The following is a 27,058-nucleotide window of genomic DNA, read 5'->3' as shown; positions in this document are numbered from 1 at the left end:
GTGCCCTTCTCACTTGAGAGAGAAACCCTGAACTTCATCGGCCTTCATGAACGAAGGTATCTTTCCCTGGATGCCTTTTATTGAACATTTCTATAGACTTGCTTTAATTGGGACATTATCTCGGCCTTAGAACTGTAAACTAGCAACTTATTAAATTCCCTTTTTTAAAAGCCATTCTGTTTCTGGTATATTGCATTCTGGCAGCTAGCAAACTAGAATAACTAATGCAGATTTCAAGATACTTTTTTTATTTTAAAGCATTTTTATTATAAAACTAAACAGAACAAATAATAAGTGAAATACTGAAAAAATACAAAATCATTCATTTACTGCCCTATCCCACTATAACTAAAGCTGACAATTTTACTTTGTCATTTTTTTAAATTATATGATTCTGCATTATTTGCAGCCATAATCATACCCATTCATACACTTCTTTATCTTGTTTTACTTCATATAACATTTTCTCATGTTTTTCATAATATTCATTACTAATATGGGGTATACAAATCATTATTTATTGACTATCTCCCTAGACCAGCGATTGCCAAACTATGGCCCATGGATTACATTTCTGTATAGTCCACAAGCTAAAAATAGTTTTTACATTTTTAAAAGGTTGTAAAGAAAAAAAACAACATGTGATGAGATCGTATATGTCTCTCAAAGCCTAAAACATTTACTATTTGGTCTATAAGGAACAGATTGGCCAAATCCTTGCCCTGTATCAGGGGTGGTAAATTATGACCCTTACATTTGTAAATAAAGTTTATGGAAGCACAACCATGGCATTGTTGAATAGTTGTGACAGAGACTGTGTGGCCTGCAAAGCCTAAAATATTTATCCTGGCCTATTATAGAAAAATTTTGCTGACCCCTGAACCAAACTTTTAAGTAGTTTAAAATCTGGGCTATTACTAGTAATGCCACCTGAAACATCTTTATGCATATAATTTTTCATAGTTTGGACAACTTAGTTGGGAGAGACTAACAAAAATGGAATAACTGGGTTTAGTTAATAAGGAATTTTAAGGTTGGATACTGTCCCATATTATCTCTCTTGTAATATTCTAGGTATGATATTGGTGGCAATAAAAATGGAAAGGAAGGCCCAGCACTCTTGTAGGGAACACTTCTCTGATCCCTGTCAAGCTAGACATGTAAGTTTCCACTAGTTCTGATTAAAAATGGGGGATGAAAAAGTAGACAGAAGTAAACCCTCGAGGTGTCAAGGTGTGCCTGGAACGGTATTTCAAAAGGCACATGGAGATCTGAGTAAGGGAAAGATGTGGCAGTCTCAACAATTAGCCAGCTGTAGCAGTAATAAACTAAGAGACAGCTATAAGTATGGGATGACAGAAGAAACATGCATTCCATCTTGTGAACATATCCGTGGCATAAACCTGTATATAACTGTAATTATACTGTCTCCAGATAAGAAAATTCTAGAGCAATGACCTTATATTTTTGAACAAAAAACATTTTTCTATCTGGGAAAGTCTTATTCTTCAGAAACAAAATCTATAGATGGACAAGCAAAGTCAACCCCAACTATCTGTGAGATGAAAGATGAAGCAGGCTGATGGGTCTCAAATCCAATCTTGTATGAATAAAATAAGCATCGGGAAGTATAGTTGTCATCTTCGAAGAGAAATATTCTGCAACATAAAAGCAAAAAAGATGAGGATGGACCTTTTCCCAGTATAAAATGTAACATAAAAGCAAAATTAGAAAGACATTTAATATAATTATCCTAATTATGCCAACAAAGCATGAAAAAAATCATATATAACACTTATTTTATTAAAGTGTTCATATCAAAATGTCAACCAATTTAACATTTCCTAATGAAGTGTTCTTTAGCTTAAAGCTATTATTAGCCTTTACATTCTTTCCCAGTTATCCATTAAATAATTAAATGCATAATCTCTTTATGAAGCACTCTAGATAACTATGATCTTCTCCAAGGGGCAGGAAAATCAAATTATTTTTACAAAAATAACTAAGGACATGTAACTTCAAACAAAATATAGCCAGTTTTCTCAGGTATGAAGAAAATATTTTTTTCTTGAATTTTTTCACTTTGCGAAGGGGTAGTTCTATGAATGGCTTGATTCACACTTAACATCATCTCATAATTTTCCCCTTTTTTCACTGTTTACTGTCAGTTACCTCAAAACTGACCTGAGGGTCTGGTAGCATAAATCCGTCAGTAAGTTTATAATAGACTATTGTGGAATCAGACTCCACTATGGCCAAAGTAAAAGACATCGGCAAATCTGGGTCACCTTGCAATTTTCGGGATGCCTTCAAGATTTCCCTTATCCTGAAAATAAAGTCACAATACATTTAGGATTCCCAGTCACTCAATTAATTATAAGATAAAATACTGCAAAATCTTAGGGGAGGGCTATCACGATGCTGACTAAAGAAATCTCTCAACTCAAGCATACACTTCAAGCTGTCTTTTTCCCATAGAAAATCCTATAAATAAGGGCTCTCTACCGACTTTCAGTCCTTTTCTTTTACATTCACCATCTCTCCTGATCACAGTTCCTAAAAGTATTTTTAGGAACTATTTTTAGGAACCTACAGAATGGGATTCAAGGAACACTAATAGTGTTTGGTGAATCCAAATTGGCTAAGGACCCTGGTGCTCATTTTCCAACGTTCTATCTTGGTTTCTTCCAGTGGATGATGATTTGGTATTCTGGTTTTGTTGCTATTGTTTTAAAATAAACTATAACACATATTTTCTCCAGGTTTCATGGTTTTTCAAAATTATTACTTTTAGTGGCTATTTAACAGTCCACCAAGTTGACTCACAATTTCCTCAATCATTTCACTATTGCTGTACAGGTCTTTCAATTGGTGGGGGCTGGTGGGGTGGGCAAGATGATACTTGTTTCTTTTTAAACATTCCTGTTGGATTTTTTAAAGCAACAGAATTAGCAGATCACAGTATAGACATTTTTACGGTCCTCAATATTTATTCTGACCCTTAAGTTTTTAATAAAAGCGAGTTAAAAAAAGAGAAATAAAATGAAATTTTTCTCTTTTTTTTGGTAAAAGTATATCTCAAGCAATTAATGTTACAAAGGATTCAGTTTGCTTGCTGTGGAAAATAATCTACTAAATCTATTGTCCAGGTCTTCAAATCACTATTAGTTTTTGTTTGCCATATACTAAAATCCTTTATTACCTACTTAAGACTGTGTTCAATAATTCAGTGAAATGTAACCTCTGTAGGCGCTTTCCTTAAAAGGCAAACAAAAAACAATTGTTCTTTTCATAAAGCCAACCAATTCTCAAGAAATTGGAAAACAGATTTGCTAACATTCTACAACTGAATATACAAACAATTCAAGATCATATTCTCCTTAGCAAAAGTGCTATCTGTTCCCTTAAGTCTCTACTTCCAGACCCTAAAGAAAAATTCTTATGGTCACTCTTCACTCATCCTGTTAGCTACTGAATCTACAAAGAACCTAAAAAGAAAAGTCTCTGTTTTGAAATATTCTTTCCACAATATTTATAATGCTTTTGTATTCGTAGTAGACACTAGAGATGTTAAGAGTGATTTGAAACAACAATAAACTTCTAGATAAGCTGAAACAAAATTGTCGTTGTCACGATATCACTTAATTACTGCATAATATACTACTGAATGATCATTGGTTTGTTAAAATATCAGTCACAAAAGGCTGGTTATCTACTATCATTTAAGTTTACATAGGTACGTAATGATTTAAGAAGAGAGTATGTAACTAAGTTAGTTTCTTTATATTCAAACATTCTAAAATAACTTTGAAAGAGTTGAACCAATGAGGTATGAATACTTCAGTTATTAAGCAAAACTGTCAGGCAGCACTTACTAAATAAACTCTGTCTACCTGGCAAAATCTTAACCCCTTTCCAAGAGCCAGCAAAGCATCATCTTCTTCATGAAGTCTTCTGAATCACCTTTCACCAACTTTTAGAGGTGTCCAACTCTCCAGTGGTACCTTGTGTGAATCTATATTATGGTAATCACTTTGTTATATTTATATAGTGAAGGGTCTGTTTTCTATTGGATTGTAGGCAATTTAAGGGTAAAAACTTTTTAAATTTATTACTCCCCATTGCCTAGTATAGTACCTGGGCAGAATGAATGAGACATTTTGAATGAATGAGTTTCCCATATGGCTATGACTAACTCTTCAGGTATATAAACTTTTAATTTATGATTCTGACAAACATTTTTAAAAATTTATTATGCAACTCTATTATACTAAACAAAAGTTCAACTTGTCTTCACAGTTCATTATTATTTTTTGGTACTTATTATTGTAGCTACATTAGTAAATGACATTGGACTTGGGACCAAAGAAGCTCTACTGATCCTAGAAGTTAATTTTTTTAAAGTACTTGATATTTGCTTGTTTTTTGTTCAATTTTGTTATCATTTGTCTCCAGTAAAAACTTGGCTCTAGAGAGTACTTTCTGTATATTAATCTATCTGAATCTACTTCAGATTAATACTAACAAATCTAGTAAAATATAGAAACTGCTCCAATATAGCTCCATTCCCTTCTCCTTCTTTTATGCTATTATTGTCATGTATATTATGTCTCTCTATATACTATACATCCAATAACAGAGTGTTATAACTATTGCTTTATACAATCTTAGAATTCCAACATGAATAATTTAGAATAGCACTAAAAAAAAATAGGACTAAAGAGTGGGAGAAAGATCAAAGGTGATGGTGGAGTTACACAGAGAAGGTCGGGTTAACAAATGAGTATGGTGCTGAATCACTGATATTTCTTTTAGTCTCCAGTGTCTTAGAGCAGCTAGAAGTAAAAGCGTGAAGTTGTGGAACTGTAATCCATACAAAACTGAAATCTGTTCTACAACTAATTGTTGTGATGTGCTTTGAAATTTATTACTTTTTTGTATATATGTTATTTTTCATAAAAAAAGAAAAAAAGTCGATTGTGATGATTTAAAAAAAAAATGAGAAAGCACAATTAAACAAAACCTTTTCTTGAGAAAAAAAAAAAGATTCTCTAAATGCTCCTAACTGACAGGGTATGGGACATAGACCAGAAGGAAAAAAACTAGTAAGACAACTTTTACACATTTTCTATTTTTCAAATAGAAAATAAATAAGAAAATAAACATACACACATACACACAAAAATATATACACACATATGTACATATACACACATACATATACAGATATAGTTTTTTCTCTAAGGGAATTCCAGCCCATATGTTGAAATTTAGGATAGAATTTCTATCTCATCCACTGCTCTTTTTTCATTCTCAAATGATATTTGTTCCCAGGGTTCTCTGACTGATATAAACAGCAAAACATTTTCAGACTTACCCAAAAGACCCATGTGGGAAACCATAATATTAGAAAATTAGCTCAGAGTTGTAAAAGGGGTTTTGTTTTCAGAGTGAAGGAAGTCACTGTCAAAAATGAAATGGAAGTTCCCATCTCCAAGTTCTTATTTCTCCTACTTCATGGGTGTATGGGGGGAAAACTACCAGTGAATCTTCTCAGAAAAACAGTTTATTTGCCTGTTACCAAAGCACATTTGGGAATTCTCTGACAAAGGTTCTTGTTCAGGATTTCCTCTATTCTAATGTCAATATCTACTTAAAGTAATGTCATCATCTTTCCCTATTCAAGACCTTTCTTGTTTATTCCCTTTATAAGATACTGTATAAACTACTAAAAATGTTTATTTTGACTTTAATTCAGGAGATTGTGCTTTCTCAATCCATTATTGATAAAAGTAATATTAATAATAATAGGTTCTTAAGTTTATAAATCACATAATTGTAAAGATGCTGAAAAGAGAGCCATCACCAAAACATTATAATCTCACTTAACTTCTAGCAAGATTACAGTATGAAATCTTAACTTAGAAACCACAGAGCAAATTTTCCTTATATACATAAGATTTAAAAACTCAGTTTTTAAATAATATTATATGGAGATGTTTTATCAAATATATCTAAAATAATAAAGATGATAAAACTTAAGTTCATATTTGACAGGTCTTATAGAAATCCACATAAAAAAAACTTAACCTATATATTAATAATATAAGAACTTCAGGTTTTGAGTTGCTATATTACAAGGGAAAAATCCCACCTATATAAAAAGATATATCAGTAATACTCATAGTTGTTGATCAACTCTGATGGAATTTAATGTTTATGACAGGTTTTTCTTCTCATAAATGTTCATAGAAGAGCTCTGCATACAGAAAATAGGGTAATTCCAAAGTCTGGATCAGCTAACTTGGAAACAACCCTGAGGCAAAAACACGGCCAATACTATTTGGCTAATGCCCTTTGTTCAAGCAACTTAAACACCTCTATAAATATTAGCACTTATTTTTCTACAATGATCCTACAACAGAACTCCAGAGATTTACAGAGAAGACAAAGAAGTTCAAAACAATATTATTTTTAACTTCAAATGTTGTTGAAATGAGAATAACCCAGGGATGAATCCTGTGTTAAAATCAGTATTAATTTAATCCATAGAGTGATATCTCTTTCTGCCCTTTTCAATGTGGTCTTATAAATAAAAGGGTTAACTCCTTCATCTATCTCATTCTGATATGATATACTGGAAAGACACCATAAAGTAACTTTTGAACATAATGTAAAATTAATTTGGTGCCCAATGCATCAAAGAAGCCTAATTTATCCCCAGGCTCAGCCCTGAAGAAAAGTTTCAGGGATAAGAGACCACCTCCTTGGAAAGCATGCCAATGACTGCCTAGTAAAAAATCAAGGCAGCTAAACTTTCAAGGGGTCTACTGAACAATCCTGGGCCTGTCTGGCTCTTCAGCCCAGTGGGAAGTCATTCTGCTAAAATAAACTGAAAGAATTTTTTTTCTTCAGAGTAGGAGAAAAAAAAATGCCATGTCAGTTAAAAGAAGCTACCAGCATTTGGGGGTTTCACCAGCAACAGATTTCCATAAGAGGCAGTGTGAGGACATACTGATATGCAGGGAAACCAAGTGATAAAAGTCATTTTAGTAGTTATTAGACTATGGGCCTTAAATAAAATAATAGTCATAAATGAATTCATAATAAAGAATAGGCTCCCCAAAGCAGAAATATTTTTCAATTACAGGAAAATACTAATTTTTTGTATCCAAGAAAATATGTACCATTTCAGGATTAAATCGCATAACTAAGGATATATCTTTAGAATTGTTCTAAAGAAGGAATTCAATTAATTTTAGTAACTCTTTAAACCATCATTAACATAAGTTCTTTCCCAAAGAAGGAAAAAGGGGTGGGGGGAGGAATATGGATGAAAACTAATGTAACTAAAAGGTAAGAAGGTTCGACATGCACTGGCAGATTGCCTTTTCAGACTTGTAACTACTCCATCCCCATATTATAGTTACAGTGTAAAGTGGGAAATTTGGAGATAAAGCCTCCAAGCTAATGGATTTTGCAGGCATTCTAGCTTTGTGGAAACTCTTGGCAGGTTGCTTGTAGCATATCCTTATGTTCTTTAAGGTATCACTTAGCAAGTGCCTACTTCAGGAAATTCAGTAGCCTAAGAGAGTTCATTTAGTTATTAAACATACACTTATTTAGTAACTGTGTACTTACCAGGTACCAGGTACCAGGTTAGACACTGAAGATGTAGCAATGAACAAAACAATGTTCTTGCTTTCATGAGGCTTATTTTCTAATAATGGGGGAAGATGGACAGTAAATCATCAAAGAAAACCAAATATAAATATGTTGAGTAACATCTTAGTCTGCTAGGGCTGCTATAACAAAGCACTATAGACTAGTTTGCTTATTAAACAACAGGAATTATTTCCTCACAGATTTGGAAGCTAGAAGTCCAAAATCAACGTGTCAGCAGTATCATGTCTTTTTCTGAAGTCCATAAGGTTCTGGTGGCCGCTTGCCAGGGATCCATAACTCAATCTCTGTCTCGCTCAAATGGCTGTCTTCGTGTCTGTCTCCTGCTGACTTTACTCACATTTTCTCTGCTTATAAGGACACCAGTTACATTGCATTAAGGCCCACCCTAATCCAGTCTGGCCTCATCTTAACTAACAGTATCTTTAAAGACCCTATTTCCAAATAAGGACCAGGGTTAGGACTTTAACATATCTTTTAGGAGGACACAATTTAATCCTTAACATCATCTTTAAAAATGAAACAGTCAGCCTCATCAACCTGCATTCATACACAGCAATGATTGCTGGCAAAGGAGCAAAGATATTTCAGTGGAGAAAGGATAGTGTTTTGCTGGAACACCTACTCATCTATGTGCAAAAAATTTAATCTAGACATAGTCCTTACACCTTTCACAAAAATTAGATCAAAAAGAATCCTGCAGCCAAATGTAAAATGTAAAGTTATAAAACTTCTAGAAGACAACATAGGAGAAAATCTAGGTAACCTTGGGTTTTGTCATGAGTTTTTATATGCAACATCAAGAGCATGATCCATGAAAGAAAACATTGATAAGTTGGACTTCATTAAAGTTAAAAACTTCTGCTCTGCACATAACACTGTTAAGAGAATGAAAGACAAGCCACAGACTAGGAAAAAATATTTGTAAATATATACCTGATAAAGGACTTGCATCCACAAAACATACAAAGAATTCCTAAAACTCAACATAAGAAAGCAAATAACCCAGTTTTAAAAACAGGCAAAAGATTTTAACAGACACCTCACCAAAGAAGATGTACAAATGGCAATAAGCATATGAAAAGATGTTCAAAATTATGTCATTAAGGAATAGCAAACTAAAACAACAATGAGATACCACTACACACCTATTAGGATGGCTAAAATCCAAAACACTGAAAGCACCAAATGCAGGCAAGGACATGCAGGAACAAGAAATTTCATTCACTGCTGGTGAGAATGCAAAACAGTATAGTAATTTGAAGACAGTTTGGCTGTTCCATACAAAGCTAAACATAGCTTTATCATATAGTCCAGCATTCACACACCTTGGTATTTACCCAAATGAGTTGCAAACTTTATGTCCACATAAAAGCCTGCACATGAATGTTATAGCAGCTTTATTCACAATTACCAAAACATGAAAGCAACCAAGATTCCTTCAATAGGTGAAGGGATAAGCAAACTGTGGTACGTCCATACAAAGGAGTATTATTCAGCAATAAAAACAAATGAGCTATCAAGCATATGATAAATGAATATTGCCAAGTGAAAAAAGCCAGTGTGAAAAGACTACTTACTGTATGATTCCAACTATATGACATCCTGGAAAAGGCAAAATCATACAGACAGTAAAAAGATCAGTGTCTGCCAGGGACTCAGGGGTAAGGGCAAAGGGTTTATCAGGTGAAACACAGGGGACTTTTAGGGCAGTGAAACTATTCTGTGTGATAGTGTACTGTTGGATATATGACATTTTTCAAAACCTTAGAACAGTATAACAAGGAGTGACCCCAACTGTAAATTATGGATGTTAGTTAATAACAATAAATCAATAATGGTTCATCAATTGTAACAAATGTATCACACTAGTGCAAGACGTTAATAATAGGGAAAACATTGTGAGGGAAAAGAGTGGAATATGGAAATTCTCTGTATTAGCTGCTCAATTTTTCTGTAAATCTAAAATCTTTCTAAAAAATAATGTCTGTACATATATATATATATTTTAATGCTTCCAATTTTTTTGGCCTGAGCTTCAGAATGAATAGAGTTGCCGTTTACTAGTATGGGAAAAACTGCAGTAGGAGTGAGTTCAGGGGACAAATAAAAGAGTTATTTTTGGACATGTTAAATTTGAGACGCTTTTTTAGACTTCTCAGTGGCAATATCAAACAGACAGCTGAATATATGAGTCTGAAGTTCAGGGAGGTTGAGGTGGAGATATAAATTTGGAAGTCATCACTATATCAATGATCTTCAAAATCATGGGAGCAAATAATGCTGCCTGAAGAGTGAGTATAAAGAAGAAAAAAGCTCAGAAGACTGAATTCTAAACACATCAACATTTAGAAGCCAGAAACATAAAAACGTTCTGCAAAGGAAGCTAAAAATGGCAAGTGATAGAATTACTGAATCTTCCCAAATCTCACTCTTTCTCTCTCTTTCTGGATAATCTGAAATTTACCTTTTTATCTTCCCTCCAATCTAAATCATGCTATTTTTCCTCAAGATAGTCTATAATTGTATTTATATTCATTTACATTAATGCATAAATAAAATTATAGATGTTTTAAACATACATTATACATTATTTTCTAACAGTACATAGAATTTAAATTTTTCTTACATATTTCAATGTTTTAAAATATGCATTCTTTTTTTTATCCTCATAAAAGCACCAATGCAATGGACCTGACAATAAACAATTGGTCTATTTTTATTATCTGGTTTACTGCTGTGATAATACATAAACAACTAATAAAATATTCTTTAAAAATAATATGTCCTTTAAAAAGAAATTACTATGGACAGTCTATAAAAGTTATATTGGGGAATATTAATTCTGACAAAGAAATAAGAACTACAGTTCATATAATTCAATATAAGAAGAAGGGGAAGGCATCCTTTTGAAAAAAACATACAGGATAAGATACTACATGGTTTATTAGGTTAAGCAACAGCTGAAAAAAAAATCACAAGCTAGGAATTCCAACTTTGGCTCTGCTACTCATTTCTTATATGTACTGAGTTGTTTACACATCTCTTAAAGGCATTAATTTCCCTTAAGTGTTTAAAAATCTTATAAAAGAGTCTTGATCAAACCAACTACCAAAGTTCTCAGATTTTTAGCCTTGTGGCTGCTAAACTAGCAGATAGGCTATTTAGTATATGGAATGTTCCACCCTTTTTCTAAATTTCTAGAATAACATTCAGATGGGAAGATGAAAAAAAAAAAAACCAAAAACCCAAAAACAAAAAAAAAGCCTGGAATAATTTCCTCCCAGGTAAAATGGTAGGCTGAACCCATTTTAGAGAGGTGTGCTGGTTTGAAAGGAAGTATGCCCCCTAGAAAAGCCATGTTTTAATCAAAATTCCATTTCATAACGGTAGAATAATCCCTATTCAATACTGTATGTGTGAAACTATAATCAGATCATCTCCCTGGATGATGTGATTTAGTCAAGAGTGGTTGTTAAACTGGATTAAGTGACAACATGTCTCCACCCATTTGGGTGGGTCTTGACTGGTTTACTGGAGTCCTACAAAAGAGGAAGCATTTTGGAGAATGAAGAGATTCAGAGAGAGCAGAGAATGTTGCAGCAACACCAAGCAGAAAGTCCATCAGTCAGCGCTTTGGAGATGAAGAAGGAAAACACCTCCCACGGAGCTTCATGAAACAGGAAGCCAGGACAGAAAGCTCGACAGATGATGCCTTGCTTGCCATGTGCCCTTCCAGCTTACAGAGAAACCCTGACTGTGTTCGCAATGTGCCTTCTCACTTGAGAGAGAAACCCTGAACTTCATTGGCCTTCTTGAACCAAGGTATCTTACCCTGGATGGATGCCTTAGATTGGACATTTCAATAGATTTGTCTTCATTGGGACTTTTTCTCGGCCTTAGAACTGTAAACTAGCAACTTAAGCCAATCCATCTCTGGTGTGTAGCATTCCAGCAGCTAGCAATCTAGAACAAGAGGTCACCAGTTATCATAAATCAAAAGAAATCTGCTAATTGTGAGACTAGAAGGATAAAATGGTCATTGGAGAGCCTCCATCCTCATATAAGCTATCTTCTACCCTTCTCTGCACCAAGAGAGAACCATTTGTAATTTAGTCAAGTTTAGTCAAAAGGATAAAAGAGTCACAGGTATTACCAAGCAAGGATTACAGTCCTTGGTAACACAGGAGATTCATAAATCATTTCAAATAACAGTATTTTAACTGTCCCTGGGTTTTATAATTGTACAAAACACTTCACTTAGCTTTTTATTTTAACTTGTAACATGTATAAACATGGATAAGCTTAAAATATGGCAACTATGGTTTTAGTTTTCATTCCATCTCTCATATCTTGCAGGAGAAATGAAACTGGCATTGAAATTGGGTGACAACACATGGTCTATTAAAAAAGAAACAAACCAAAAACATTTTCCACTTATAATTTGTTATGGGATTCTTCATATTTTCCCATCTATAACTATTAGTAAGATATTACTATTACAGAAACCTACAATACTATTATCCTAACTTTGTTGTAATGTAATTCCTTCATTCAGGGCATTCAACAAATATCAATTGCAAGGTGGCCCAAAGGGAAGCTAATAAAGCTATCTGAACATAAATTTAACTTGATTTGCTATCTTAGCACTGAAATAGATAGGCCCTGGCTTTAGTTAGGATAACTCTGGCTGTTTCATCTTTAAATCCATCATATCTCTTTGACCTCTAAGAATATATGAATATGATTTCATACCAATGCTGGGTCTGGGGAAACTCTACTCACAATTGTGCCTCATTTATTCAGACTTGTCACATGGATTCCTTAGCTGCACTTTATCTAGAGTACTTTCCATATGGATATAACCATCCAAATATATAATTTAAAGTTATGTTATAATAGTAAACTAAAAATTATTTTACATTAACTTTACTAAGAATTATTTTATATTAACTTTAAGAAGTATTTTTAGATGAGAGAAATAGATGTGTCTTCCCCTTCAAGAAATGCTAAAAACTCTTCCTCATAAGCCACTGGCATAATTTTCCCACCAGAAAATAAAAATTGGGCATTGACCAATTTTATTCTCCCACTAAAGATCAGTTATTAGCATTAAGTCAATATTTTCACAAGGGACTAGTACATCCAAGACCTGAAAGTTGAGAAATATGCCAAAGTGTCTTAATTATGACCATATATTATGTATGACCGTTTTATGGCAAAGACTGGTCACAAACTGTACTTTTCCTTAAAGTAATGCATTCAGTCACTGCTACTCAAATACACATTCACTCTGTAATGGAATCTGTCTCCACTGTTGCCAGAACTATGTAAACAAAATCACCAGGGCAAAGCCTGAGAAAATAAGAGAGAACTGTATACAAAAACTGTTTAGGTGTTAGTAATGCACACAGATATAATATTAAACCATTGCCTACAATTGTTATTTTTTTAAGGAAGCTGCATATTTTTTTACTAACTTTATAAAATTGTGAAATATAACATATACAAAAAAGCAATAAATTTCCAAGTACATTTTAGAAAGTCGTTATACAAGAGATTTTAAGATTTGGTATGGGCTACAGTTGCACAACTTTTCATTTTTTTAAATACTATTTTTATCGATAAATCTTAACATATAAACATTCCATACATGGTTTACAATCAGTGGCTCACAAGATCATTAGATGGTTGTGCATTCATCACCATGATCATTTTCCAGAACATATGTATCATTCTAGAAAAAGAAATAAAAAGAAAAAAGAAAACATTCAAACATACCTTACCTCTTAGCCCTCCTTCTCACTGACACTAGTATTTCCATCTACCCAATGTATTTTAACCTTTGTTCCCCCTATTTTTTTTTCTATACCCCTTTACCACTCCCTTTCATTGATCACTAATATTTCTTTTTTTTATTAATTAAAGAAAAAAAAAGAAATTAACACAACATTTAGAAATCATTCCATTCTACATATGCAATCAGTAATTCTTAACATCATCACATAGATGCATGATCATCATTTCTTAGTACATTTGCATCGATTTGGGGAAAGAACTAGCAAAACAACAGAAAAAGATATAGAATGCTAATATAGAGAAAAAAATAAAAATAATAATAATAGTAAAAAAAAAAAGAAAAGGAAAAAGAAAAAAAAAGACAAACAAACAAACAGACAAACAAAAAAAAAACCTATAGCTCAGATGCAGCTTCATTCAGTGTTTTAACATGATTACTTTACAATTAGGTATTATTGTGCTGTCCATTTTTGAGTTTTTGTATCTAGTCCTGTTGCACAGTCTGTATCCCTTCAGCTCCAATTACCCATTATCTTACCCTGTTTCTAACTCCTGCTGGTCTCTGTTACCAATGACATATTCCAAGTTTATTCTCCAATGTCGGTTCACATCAGTGGGACCATAAAGTATTTGTCCTTTAGTTTTTGGCTAGACTCACTCAGCATAATGTTCTCTAGGTCCATCCATGTTATTACATGCTTCATAAGTTTAGTCTGTCTTAAAGCTGCATAATATTCCATCGTATGTATATACCACAGTTTGTTTAGCCACTCGTCTGTTGATGGACATTTTGGCTGTTTCCATCTCTTTGCAATTGTAAATAACACTGCTATAAACATTGCTGTGCAAATGTCTGTTTGTGTCTTTGCCCTTAAGTCCTTTGAGTAGATACCTAGCAATGGTATTGCTGGGTCGTATGGCAATTCTATATTCAGCTTTTTGAGGAACTGCCAAACTGCCTTCCACAGTGGTTGCACCATTTGACATTCCCACCAACAGTGGATAAGTGTGCCTCTTTCTCCACATCCTCTCCAGCACTTGTCATTTTCTGTTTTGTTGATAATGGCCATTCTGGTGGGTGTGAGATGATATCTCATTGTGGTTTTGATTTGCATTTCTCTAATGGCCAGGGACATTGAACATCTCTTCATGTGCCTTTTGGCCATTTGTATTTCCTCTTCTGAGAGGTGTCTGTTCAAGTCTTTTTCCCATTTTGTAATTGGGTTGGCTGTCTTTTTGTTGTTGAGTTGGACAATCTCTTTATAAATTCTGGATACTAGACCTTTATCTGATATGTCATTTCCAAATATTGTCTCCCATTGTGTAGGCTGTCTTTCTACTTTCTTGATGAAGTTCTTTGATGCACAAAAGTGTTTAATTTTGAGGAGCTTCCATTTCTTTCTTTCTTTCTTCAGTGCTCTTGCTTTAGGTTTAAGGTCCATAAAACCGCCTCCAGTTGTAAGATCCATAAGATATCTCCCAACATTTTCCTCTAACTGTTTTATGGTCTTAGGCCTAATGTTTAGATCTTTGATCCATTTTGAGTTAACTTTTGTATAGGGTGTGAGATACGGGTCCTCTTTCATTCTTTTGCATATGGATATCCAGTTCTCTAGGGACCATTTATTGAAGAGACTGTTCTGTCCCAGGTAAGTTGGGTTGACTGCCTTATCAAAGATCAAATGTCCATAGATGAGAGGGTCTATATCTGAGCACTCTATTCGATTCCATTGGTCGATATATCTATCTTTATGCCAATACCATGCTGTTTTGACCACTGTGGCTTCATAATATGCCTTAAAGTCAGGCAGCGTGAGACCTCCAGCTTCGTTTTTTTTCCTCAAGATACTTTTAGCAATTCGGGGTACCCTGCCCTTCCAGATAAATTTGCTTATTGGTTTTTCTATTTCTGAAAAATAAGTTGTTGGGATTTTGATTGGTATTGCATTGAATCTGTAAATCAATTTAGGTAGGATTGACATCTTAACTATATTTAGTCTTCCAATCCATGAACACGGTATGCCCTTCCATCTATTTAGGTCTTCTGTGATTTCTTTTAACAGTTTTTTGTAGTTTTCTTTGTATAGGTTTTTTGTCTCTTTAGTTAAATTTATTCCTAGGTATTTTATTCTTTTAGTTGCAATTGTAAATGGGATTCGTTTCTTGATTTCCCCTTCAGCTTGTTCATTACTAGTGTATAGAAATGCTACAGATTTTTGAATGTTGATCTTGTAACCTGCTACTTTGCTGTACTCATTTATTAGCTCTAGTAGTTTTGCTGTGGATTTTTCCAGGTTTTCGACATATAGTATCATATCGTCTGCAAACAGTGATAGTTTTACTTCTTCCTTTCCAATTTTGATGCCTTGTATTTCTTTTTCTTGTCTAATTGCTCTGGCTAGAACCTCCAACACGATGTTGAGTAATAGTGGTGATAATGGACATCCTTTTCTTGTTCCTGATCTTAGGGGGAAAGTTTTCAATTTTTCCCCATTGAGGATGATATTAGCTGTGGGTTTTTCATATATTCCCTCTATCATTTTAAGGAAGTTCCCTTGTATTCCTATCTTTTGAAGTGTTTTCAACAGGAAAGGATGTTGAATCTTGTCGAATGCCTTCTCTGCATCAATTGAGATGATCATGTGATTTTTCTGCTTTGATTTGTTGATATGGTGTATTACATTAATTGATTTTCTTATGTTGAACCATCCTTGCATACCTGGGATGAATCCTACTTGGTCATGATGTATAATTCTTTTAATGTGTTGCTGGATTCGATTTGCTAGAATTTTGCTGAGGATTTTTGCATCTATATTCATTAGACAGATTGGTCTGTAGTTTTCTTTTTTTGTAATATCTTTGCCTGGTTTTGGTATGAGGGTGATGTTGGCTTCATAGAATGAATTAGGTAGCTTTCCCTCCACTTCAATTTTTTTGAAGAGTTTGAGGAGAGTTGGTACTAATTCTTTCTGGAATGTTTGATAGAATTCACATGTGAAGCCATCTAGTCCTGGACTTTTCTTTTTAGGAAGCTTTTGAATGACTGATTCAATTTCTTTACTTGTGATTGGTTTGTTGAGGTCATCTATTTCTTCTTGAGTCAAAGTTGGTTGTTCATATCTTTCCAGGAACCCGTCCATTTCATCTAAATTGTTGTATTTATTAGCATAAAGTTGTTCATAGTATCCTGTTATTACCTCCTTTATTTCTGTGAGGTCAGTGGTTATGTCTCCTCTTCCATTTCTGATCTTATTTATTTGCATCCTCTCTCTTCTTCTTTTTTTCAATCTTGCTAAGGGTCCATCAATCTTATTGATTTTCTCATAGAACCAACTTCTGGTCTTATTGATTTTCTCTATTGTTTTCATGTTTTCAATTTCATTTATTTCTGCTCTAATCTTTGTTATTTCTTTCCCTTTGCTTGCTTTGGGGTTAGTTTGCTGTTCTTTCTCCAGTTCTTCCAAGTGGACAGTTAATTCCTGAATTTTTGCCTTTTCTTCTTTTCTGATATAGGCATTTAGGGCAATAAATTTCCCTCTTAGCACTGCCTTTGCTGCGTCCCATAGGTTTTGATATGTTGTGTTTTCGTTTTCATTCGCCTCGAGGTATTTACTGATTTCTCTTGCAATTTCTTCTTTGACCCACTCGTTGTTTAAGAGTGTGTTGTTGAGCCTCCACGTATTTGTGAATTTTCTGGCACTCCGCCTATTATTCATTTCCAACTTCATTCCTTTATGATCCGAGAAAGTGTTGTGAATGATTTCAATCTTTTTAAATTTGTTAAGACTTGCTTTGTGACCCAGCATATGGTCTATCTTTGAGAATGATCCATGAGCACTTGAGAAAAAGGTGTATCCTGCTGTTGTGGGATGTAATGTCCTATAAATGTCTGTTAAGTCTAGCTCATTTATAGTAATATTCAGATTCTCTATTTCTTTATTGATCCTCTGTCTAGATGTTCTGTCCATTGATGAGAGTGGTGAATTGAAGTCTCCAACTATTATGGTATATGTGTCTATTTCCCTTTTCAGTGTTTGCAGTGTATTCCTCATGTATTTTGGGGCATTCTGGTTTGGTGCATAAATACTTATGATTGTTATGTCTTCTTGTTTAATTGTTCCTTTTATTAGTAGATAGTGTCCTTCTTTGTCTCTTTTAACTGTTTTACATTTGAAGTCTAATTTGTTGGATATTAGTATAGCTACTCCTGCTCTTTTCTGGTTGCTATTTGCATGAAATATCTTTTTCCACCCTTTCACTTTCAACCTATGTTTATCTTTGGGTCTAAGATGTGTTTCCTGTAGACAGCATATGGAAGGATCCTGTTTTTTAATCCATTTCTGCCAGTCTATGTCTTTTGATTGGGGAATTCAGTCCATTAACATTTAGTGTTATTACTGTTTGGATAATATTTTCCTCTACCATTTTGCCTTTTGTATTATATATATCATATCTGATTTTCCTTCTTTCTACACTCTTCTCCATACCTCTCTCTTCTGTCTTTTTGTATCTGACTCTAGTGCTCCCTTTAGTATTTCTTGCAGAGCTGGTCTCTTGGTCACAAATTCTCTCAGTGACTTTTTGTCTGAGAATGTTTTAATTTCTCCCTCATTTTTGAAGGATAATTTTGCTGGATAGAGGAGTCTTGGTTGGCAGTTTTTCTCTTTTAGTAATTTAAATATATCATCCCACTGTCTTCTAGCTTCCATGGTTTCTGCTGAGAAATTTACACATAGTCTTATTGGGTTTCCCTTGTATGTGATGGGTTGTTTTTCTCTTGCTGCCTTCAAGATCCTCTCTTTCTCTTTGACCTCTGACATTCTAACTAGTAAGTGTCTTGGAGAATGCCTATTTGGGTCTAATCTCTTTGGGGTGCGCTGCCCTTCTTGGATCTGTAATTTTAGGTCTTTCATAAGAGTTGGGAAATTTTCAGTGATAATTTCTTCCATTAGTTTTTCTCCTCCTTTTCCCTTCTCTTCTCCTTCTGGGACACCCACAACACGTATATTTGTGCGCTTCATATTGTCATTCAGTTCCCTGATCCCCTGTTCAACTTTTTCCATTCTTTTCCCTATAGTTTCTGTTTCTTTTTGGAATTCAGATGTTCCATCCTCCAATTCACTAATTCTAGCTTCTGTCTCTTTAAGTCTAACATTGTAGGTATCCATTGTTTTTTCCATTTTTTCTTCTTTGTCCTTCACTCCCATAAGTTCTGTGATTTGTTTTTTCAGATTTTCTATTTCTTCTTTTTGTTCAGCCCATGTCTTCTTCATGTCCTCCCTCAATTTATCGATTCGGTTTTTGAAGAGGTTTTTCATTTCTGTTCATATATTCAGCATTAGTTGTCTCAGCTCCTGTATCTCATTTGAACTATTGGTTTGTTCCTTTGACTGGGCCATATCTTCAATTTTCTGAGTGTGATCCGTTATCTTCTGCTGGCGTCTGGGCATTTAATCAGATTTCCCTGGGTGTGAGACCCAGCAGGTTGAAAGATTTTTCTGTGAAATCTCTGGGCTCTGTTTTTCTTATCCTGCCCAGTAGGTGGCGCTTGTGGCACTCATCTGTCTGAGGGTCCCACCAGTAAAAGATGCTGTGGCTCCTTTAACTTTGGAAAACTCTCGCTGTAGGGGGGGGGGGTCGCCAGCCAAAGCGGCTTAGGGGAGTGCCAATCCGAATCTCCCAGCCGGCCCGGGGATCCACGCGTGGGGAGGGACGCCAGCCTCCGCGGCTTGGGGGAGCGCCTGTCCAAATTTCCTAGCCAGCCCGGGGCGCCAAGCGTGGTGCGGGGGCGCCAGCCTCTGCTGCTTGGGGGAGCGCCTGTCCAAATTTCCCAGCTGGCCCGGGGCGCCAAGTGTGGCGGGGGGGCGCCAGCCGCCGCGGCTTGGGGGAGTGCCTATCCACCGTTCCCAGCCGGACCGGGAAGCCACGTGTTTGGAAGCGACCCTGGTTGCCGTTCTCCGTGGCTTGGGGATCTCCGATCCAATTCTCCCAGCTGGTCTGGGGGACCGCGCGTGGGGGGGGGGGGCGCCAGCCGCCGCGGCTTGAGGGGACCACCTGTGCAATTCTCCCAGCCGGCCTGGGAAGGAGGGAGGGAGGGACTCCGGCCGCCTGCCACCCCAGCCCGGGGAAGCCCACGCCCCTCGGCGATCTCACCGGAGTGGGTTCTCCCAGCCAGTCAGCCGTTCCAGAATGGGTTACGCTGTCTTCTTGGTCTCTGTCGTGGCTCCGGGAGCTGTTCTGTATCGTTTCTACTTCCCTAGTAGCTGTTCTGGAGGAGGAACTAAGACCCGCGCATCTTACTAAGCTGCCATCTTCTCTGGAAGTCCGATCACTAATATTTCAATTTACTCATTTGTTTTAACATTTGTTCCCCCATTATTTATTAATTTTTAATCCATATTTTTTACTCATCTGTCAATACCGTAGATAAAAAGAGCATCAGACACAAGGTTTTCACAATCGCACAGTCACATTGTAAAAGCTATATTGTTATACAATCATCTTCAAGAATCAAGGCTACTGGAATACAATTCAACAGTTTTTCCTTTTTGGATATGGTGTATAGAATCTGCAAACTTATACACACCCTGAAATAAATAATCAAATGAATAAACCATGCAAATATATATGCCACTCTACAATTCAACAATCAAGTAGCTAGATAACTATTAAAAATAGTTTTAACTGATACATAAGATATTGATATCGCTAGGAAAATGTTTTATAATTATGTCGTAGCCAACTATGTAAAAGACAAGGTTTGGCTCAGTTTTACAAACAACGGACTCCAAACTTGGGAACTGTATGACGGTGACAGTCATCAGGCCTTACACACTACCTGCCATTTGTGAATAACATACAACAGTACCTCTCGCAAACTGCCAGTTGCTCCTGCTCTCTAGCCTTATTGTTATCCAGCTTCCCCTTAACAAAAATGTTATCTAAACTTTTTGAGTAACATAGAGCATACAAAAAAAACCCCCAAAACTCTGTATACTCAAGCAACTAAGCAGCATAGTCTAGGATGGTGATTTATAACTGGCGTGCTTAAGTTAGTTATACAATGTGGTGCAAGCAATTTGTTTTCTGTTTTTTTGTTTTTTGGTCCGGGAAGTGAACCTGGGTCTCCCGCACAGAAGGTGGGTATTCTGCCACTGAACCAACCGGCCAAAGCCTATTTTATCTACACTGCAGTCCAAGAGAACTGGACTAGAATCATGAGTCAAATGACAACAATAATAGAAAAGGTTAAAATTCACAGTTAAGAGCTTGGCGTTAAGTATCAATAGTTGCTAAGAGAACAAAACAAGAGGTAAACAGGAGTTTTTGCACCTACTGATGAAAGAATATTACCAATAGCTATTGTCTTGCTAAAATATCAGCCTAAATTTGATCAAGCTCCTGGTTCCTGCTGTCAATTTGCAGGAAATACAGAGGATAGAGAGAAATGTTGAAATATACCATGAGTGAACAACTACCAAAACCTAGACTGTGAGAAGGTATAAAGGTCAAACAGTACAGGTTCTTCAAGAAAAAAAATGTAAGGAAAAAAAAAAGAAAGACATAGAGGAGAAACCCACAAATCAAGAATGGGCAAATTACAGTCTGCTGGCCATATCTGTTCTGTCCCTTGCTTTTAAAACAAAATTTTTATAAAGACACAGTCACACCCATTCATTTATGTATTGTCTGTGGCTGCTTTTACACTAACATGGCAGAACTGAGTAACTGTGACAGAAACAAAATGGTCTGCAAATCCTAAAGTATTTGCTAACTCAAGCTCTATGCAAAAAGTTTGTCAATCTCTACTGCAGAATAACAGATTCAAATGATATGGCATTTGTGGACCACAAATAAAGCAGTACTTAGGAGAGAAATGTACAGCATTAAATGCTTATATTGGAAAGATCTCAAATCAATAATTTAACCTTTCAAGATAACAAATTAGAAAACGATGAGCCAACGAAATCCAAAGTTAGCAGAAGAAATGAAATAATAAAGATCAGAACAGAAATCAATTAAATTAAAGAGAAAATCAATAAGGAGAAATCAATGATGCCAAAACTAGCTCTTTAAAAGATTAATAAAATTGATAAATCACTGGCCAGACTGACCAAGAAAAATAAAGAGAGAAGTCACAAGTTAGCAATATCAGGAATAAAAGATGGGACATCATAACAGATTCTACGGGGACATCATTACAGATTCTACGGATAGTGAAAGGACAATAATAGAATTATGAACAAATTTATGCCAATAACTTTTATAAAATAGATGAAATAAATTCCTTCAAAGACACAAATACTAAACCTCACTTAGAAGAAACATTTAATCTAATAGCTATGCATCTACCAACAAAATTGAATTAGTAATTATAAAACCCTCTTCGAAAGACAACTCCAGGTGTAGATAGCTTCACTGGGGAATTCTACCAAATACTTAAAGAAGAAATAATACTCACTCTTCTTCCAGATTGAAAAGGAGAGAACAGTTTCCAACTTATTTTATGAGGCCAGCATTTCCCTAATACAAAAATTAGGCAAAGGCATTACAAGAAAACTATAGACCAATATCCTTCATTAACACAGATGCAAAAATCTTTAATAAAATATTAGTGAATCAAATTAAACAATGTAAAAAAGAATAATATGTTATGACCAAGTAGGATTTATGCCAGGAATGAAGGTTGACCGAACATCAGAAAATCAATCTAGTTCATTGTAAAAACAAATTTTAAAATAAAAAGATCTTACCAATAAAGCAGAAAAACAATCTACAAAATTCACTATCCACTCATGATACAAATTCTCAGCAAACTAGGAATAAGAGAAAACTTCCTCAATCTGATAAAGAGCATCTACTAAAAAACTATAGCTAACATCATCTTTTATGTTGAAAGGCTGAATATTTTCCCTCTAATATTGAGAACATAACAAGGATGTTGACTGTCACCACTTTTGTTCAACATTGTACTAAAGATACTAGTAAGTGCAATAAGGAAAGGACAAAAAAAAGATTGAAAAAGAAATAAAATTGTCTTTATTTGTAGATAATGTGATGATCTAGCATAGAAAATACTAAAGTCTCTACAAAGCAGCTACAATGAATAATAAGTGAATTTATAGCAAGGTTTCCCAGAATACAATTAAAAAAAATGTTTTTCTACATTATTATCAAAGGTAAAATGTAAATTTAAATTTAAAAATCCATTTACAGTTAAGAGAATGAAGACATAAGCCACAGACTAGGAAAAATATTTGTAAAACACATACCCGATAAAGGACTTGTATCCAAAACATACAAAGAACTCCTAAAATTCAACAATAAGGTAAGCCTTAAAAGATAGCATACCTTTTTATAAAGTTAAAAATACTTAAAAGTTTACTCAATGAACATAGGATTCAGGATGAGAGTTACCTTAGTTTGCTAGAAACAGGAAAATAAGGGGAACCATACGATTAGATATGATTGTCAAGAACCTAGTTTTGTCTTGGGTGGTGGGCTCAGAGACACTTATTACATCCTTAAAAATAATTAATTATGTAAATAAATAAATAAATGAAGGGAAGCCATGTATGAACTAATAATGAGAGTGTGTCATGAAACAAAAGTATTTTTAATCCAATTCTGCATATCTGCAATTTCAAAAAAAAGTCCCAGGAGCTGCATGAAACTTTCTTTGATTCCAACCTGCATAGTAATCACTCCTTCACCAATTCCTATATCAAGTGTGATTTGCATCATTTATTTTAGCTCATTTTATTGCAACATCTGATCTTTCAAATATAATGGTCCTGCCTCCTTACCAAGAATGCAAGTATCCCTTGTCTCTTTGAGGATACTATTTTTATCACATATTCTTTCTCTGAAAAAATACTGACCATAAATATTTTATTAAACACTCATATTTAACTTATTGTTGAAATAACCAAGAGTAAAGCTATAATCCCTATACCCTAAATTCCTTTAAAAATATTATACTACTACCCTATAATTTAATGACTCTTAGAGCACTGCTCAGGAATTAACCTGTAACGAGCTCAATCACCAGCTCACCTATTATGGCTGAGGGATGCACTGATGGGAGTAGGCACTACCGTCTGCAACCCTTCTCCTTCTATTTCAGTCCCCACAAGGCAGATGAGCTGGAGTTCTGGTAATCCCACGCAGTTTACTTCATGCCAACTTTTACCTGAAAGAGCACAAATGAATGGAAATTAATGTTCTTCAAAATATCAAAAGATCAATATTCTAAACTTCAACCTATTACTCAGCTGACCAAACATCACTCAGGATGGTACCTTCTCTTTGCTTTTCTACTATTTTCGGCTACCCAATAATTGTCTATGTAAATGAATGAAGGAATTACAAAATTAATTGATAAAATTAACAGCAAATGCATAAATGATCGCTTATTAAAATGTGAAGAATGCTATACCCCAAACCAACTCCCTAACCCCCTGCCACAGCCCCAATAAAAAAATAACATAAACAAATAACTTACTCTCCATGAGGTCCAGGTAAACCAAGAATGCTATATAAACTTGGGTGGCATCTCCTATATCTAATTCCATCATCTCTAAATACTGAAAATCAAAATGTAAGTGTCAAACAGAGAAGGAAAAATCTCAATATTTTCTTTCAATCAGCAAATATTTATGAAATACATCTACTGTACACAGTGTTCTTCTAGGTATAGTGAGAGTTACAAGGCAATATAAGACGTGATCTCTGTCTCTAAGGAACTTTCAATTGTTAGGTAAATAATAATACATGACGGTAAATGCTTAAAAGCCAAGTGAGTAGAACAAAAACCAAGACACAAAAGGTCAGAAGAGCTCTACTCAGGTACTTGGAGAATGCTTCACAGCAACAGCGGGATGCAAACTGGACACTGAAGGACATATATGATTTGAGTAAATGGAGGGGGAGTAACAGTGTAAGCAACCATACAAAAGTGGGAATCAGCCACACATATTTTGAGGGCCTATAAAGAAACCTATTCTGTAAGGAATCAAAATATGTAGGAGAATTTTTGTTGAAGCATGTTAGCAGAGAGCCTCTATTTACTGGGCCTCATATTTGCATGTGGAGCGATTCTGCTTGAGTACCACTCTAGGTCTCTCTCCTCACCGCTTCTCACTGAAGAATAGGGAGGAATTTAATTGTTGGGTTTTAAAGAAGGGACTAAGTAAGCAGCTGCTTTTTCCAGATTTGCTAGTCAGCAGAGGGGAAACATTCTCTAGGGGCTTACCCCTACAGAGGAAGCCTGAGGTTGCCCAGCTATGTCAGTGACTGGATGGATAAGCAGGGCTAATGCAGAGGTGAAATACTAGTAGGTAAGCATTGGTACAGATCAGATGTCACAGGTTATTAGTTTCACCAAAAGTACAGGTACAGAAAAATAGGGGTGGTAGTCCACCACAACCCCAAATGTGTTTGAAAATGACAGTGCAAAGGTATTGAAAGGTATTTAATGGTCAAGCTAATTTTTAAAAAATTTTTCCCACAAGAAAACAGTGAAGATTTCTAAGCATGAAAATAATAATAATAATAGTGGTATTTGAGGATAAATCTGATACTGTTCTAAAAGAAGGACCTAAGCAATATTTCAAACTGGATAATAAAAATGCAGAACTGGAAAAACAAATACTCAATATCATGTATTTATCAACTAGATCCTTCAAGAAAAAAAAAGGCAAGATCTGATGGTCTGAACATATACAGCCATAAACTTCAAAGAAAAAAAAGAACATCTGAAAGCGAAAACTGTCAGAATAGCAACATCAAACATAGAGGTTGTTAAAACTTGTTACTGGTTTCATTTATTAAATACTTATACAGTGCTGCCTAAGAGGTAAATTCTATTATTATTCTCACTTTACAGATGAGATTACAGTGAAATTAAGCAACTTGCCCCAAATCACAAAACTGGTAAGTGAGACATAATCAGAATTCAAATTCAGGCAGTCTCTCTCACCACTCTGCTGCCTCTCCACATTATTGTTTTTCTTTTTTTTTTTTTTTAAAGAGAGAGTGAGGAAAGGAAGGAAAGACAGAGAAGGAAGGAAGGATGGAAGGGAAACATTTTTAAACATTTTCTTGTTTTATTATATTTTGTTTGTTTGTTTGTTTGTTTTTTACATGGGCTGGGGCCGGGAATCGAACCGGGGTCCTCCGGCACGGCAGGCAAGCACTCTTGCCCGCTGAGCCACCGCGGCCCGCCCTGTTTTTCTTTTTACGTGTACTAAATAATATATCTATGTTGCTGTTTGTTTTTCTTACCTTTTTTGGGGGGGTGGGGGGAAGGAGGCAGAGCAAGAGGAGAAAATTTAGCAAGACAAGTATTTTAAATCTTAGACTTACAACTTCAAATATTTCCCTTTTCTTGATGGTTTTTAGATGACAGAGTATGAAATACGGCTTTCCAGAGTAAGAGTGAAATTCTAGTAAAGCACCGAACCAATCCTTGCGAGTCTCAACTCCCATCTCCATTCACCGTCCAGTCTCTGCTTGCAACATTACTAGTTGAAGACAGCTATTTGCCCAGCAGAAGCAAGTAAAGAACTACCTGTATCACACTTGCTGCTGATACAAAAAAATATACCCACAGTGCGCAGCTCTGCTTTTGGAAAGAATCTATTTAAACTTTCAAAGAAATATGAAAAATTAGGAATCTGCACTGCTGGAAAAAGAAGGCACCTACTCCGGGTCCCAGGGCTAATTGTAAATATGACTGTATCTAAACAGCTATCATTATAGACGCTTAGATTTAGTCTTGCATGGTTTGTGTAAGGATTAAATGAAATTATTTCTAGAACGCGTGTTAGACATCAAAGATTAGATACTAGTGTTTATTAGTCTCTGTCTTGGGAGGGGCGGGGCTTAATGCCGCCCAAAGGTTAAGATGGCTTTGGTCAGGAGAGAGGGAGGATGTCAGAGCACTGGATCAACTAGTTTAAACAAACAAACTTATTGTCTGAGGCTGCCAGTGTGCACAAGGGCGTGAGGAACGCGCGCTCTCTCAGCGCCCCGGCCGGGTAGGCAGCGAGGGCCCGGGGGGTGGGCGCGCGGCCTCGGGGCTCCGCCTGGGGTAGGGGCCGAGCCCGCGACAGGCGCCCGGCTCCTCTCGCGCCTCCTGACCTTAGGGTGAGTCCCCATCCAGGCGTCCTCGGGGGCCCACGAGTGGGCGCCGTAGCCGCCCGGTAGGCCGGCCCGGCTCACGCCGCTGCAGCCGGGGGTCGGCTCCGACTCGCCAGGCTCCTCCATGCCGGGCCGTGGGGCGCGCCCGTGGTGCACTGCGACTCCCGCCCGGCCAGAAGCAGGAGCGCGCGCTCCGGGTTCCGCTTACCCTCGCCGCCGCCCCGCCCCCCGACGAAAGGAGACCCCGCGCCGACGCATTCTGGATGCGGCTGTGCTTATCCGTGTCGGGGCAGAGTCGAGCGCGAAGAACATTCCCCAAACACCTGCGCTCTTCTTAAATCAGCGCTGTTTACAGCTCTCTTGAGAAAGTGAAAGGTACTTAAATCCTTTTTGCCTTCAGCATCAGGGAAGTAAAGCCAGGAAATCCCGAATG

General features: G+C 35.9%; 1 protein-coding gene across 2 annotated transcripts; it reads right to left on the bottom strand.

Annotated features, from left to right (window-relative positions):
- Nucleotides 1-230: 230 nt before the first annotated feature.
- TSEN15 (tRNA splicing endonuclease subunit 15) lies at nucleotides 231-26,784 on the bottom strand. 2 transcript variants are annotated; one of them, XM_077157210.1, is made up of 5 exons: nucleotides 26,626-26,784; nucleotides 23,987-24,068; nucleotides 23,539-23,674; nucleotides 2,185-2,326; nucleotides 1,521-1,658 (listed from the first exon to the last, which is right to left on the bottom strand). In XM_077157210.1, exons 1-5 carry the CDS (start codon nucleotides 26,749-26,751, stop codon nucleotides 1,638-1,640), a joined length of 507 nt encoding a protein of 168 aa, XP_077013325.1. In that variant the 5' UTR covers nucleotides 26,752-26,784; the 3' UTR covers nucleotides 1,521-1,637. The 2 variants fall into 2 exon arrangements, with proteins under 2 accessions (XP_077013326.1, XP_077013325.1); XM_077157211.1 differs by lacking the exon at nucleotides 2,185-2,326 and having other exon boundaries at nucleotides 231-1,658.
- Nucleotides 26,785-27,058: the final 274 nt, after the last annotated feature.

The sequence above is a fragment of the Tamandua tetradactyla genome, chromosome 4 (genome assembly GCF_023851605.1).
Source record: "Tamandua tetradactyla isolate mTamTet1 chromosome 4, mTamTet1.pri, whole genome shotgun sequence".
In the NCBI taxonomy this organism is placed as follows: Eukaryota; Metazoa; Chordata; class Mammalia; order Pilosa; family Myrmecophagidae; genus Tamandua; species Tamandua tetradactyla.
Note: the sequence above shows the minus strand (reverse complement) of the source record. Positions and strands in the feature narration are given on the sequence as shown.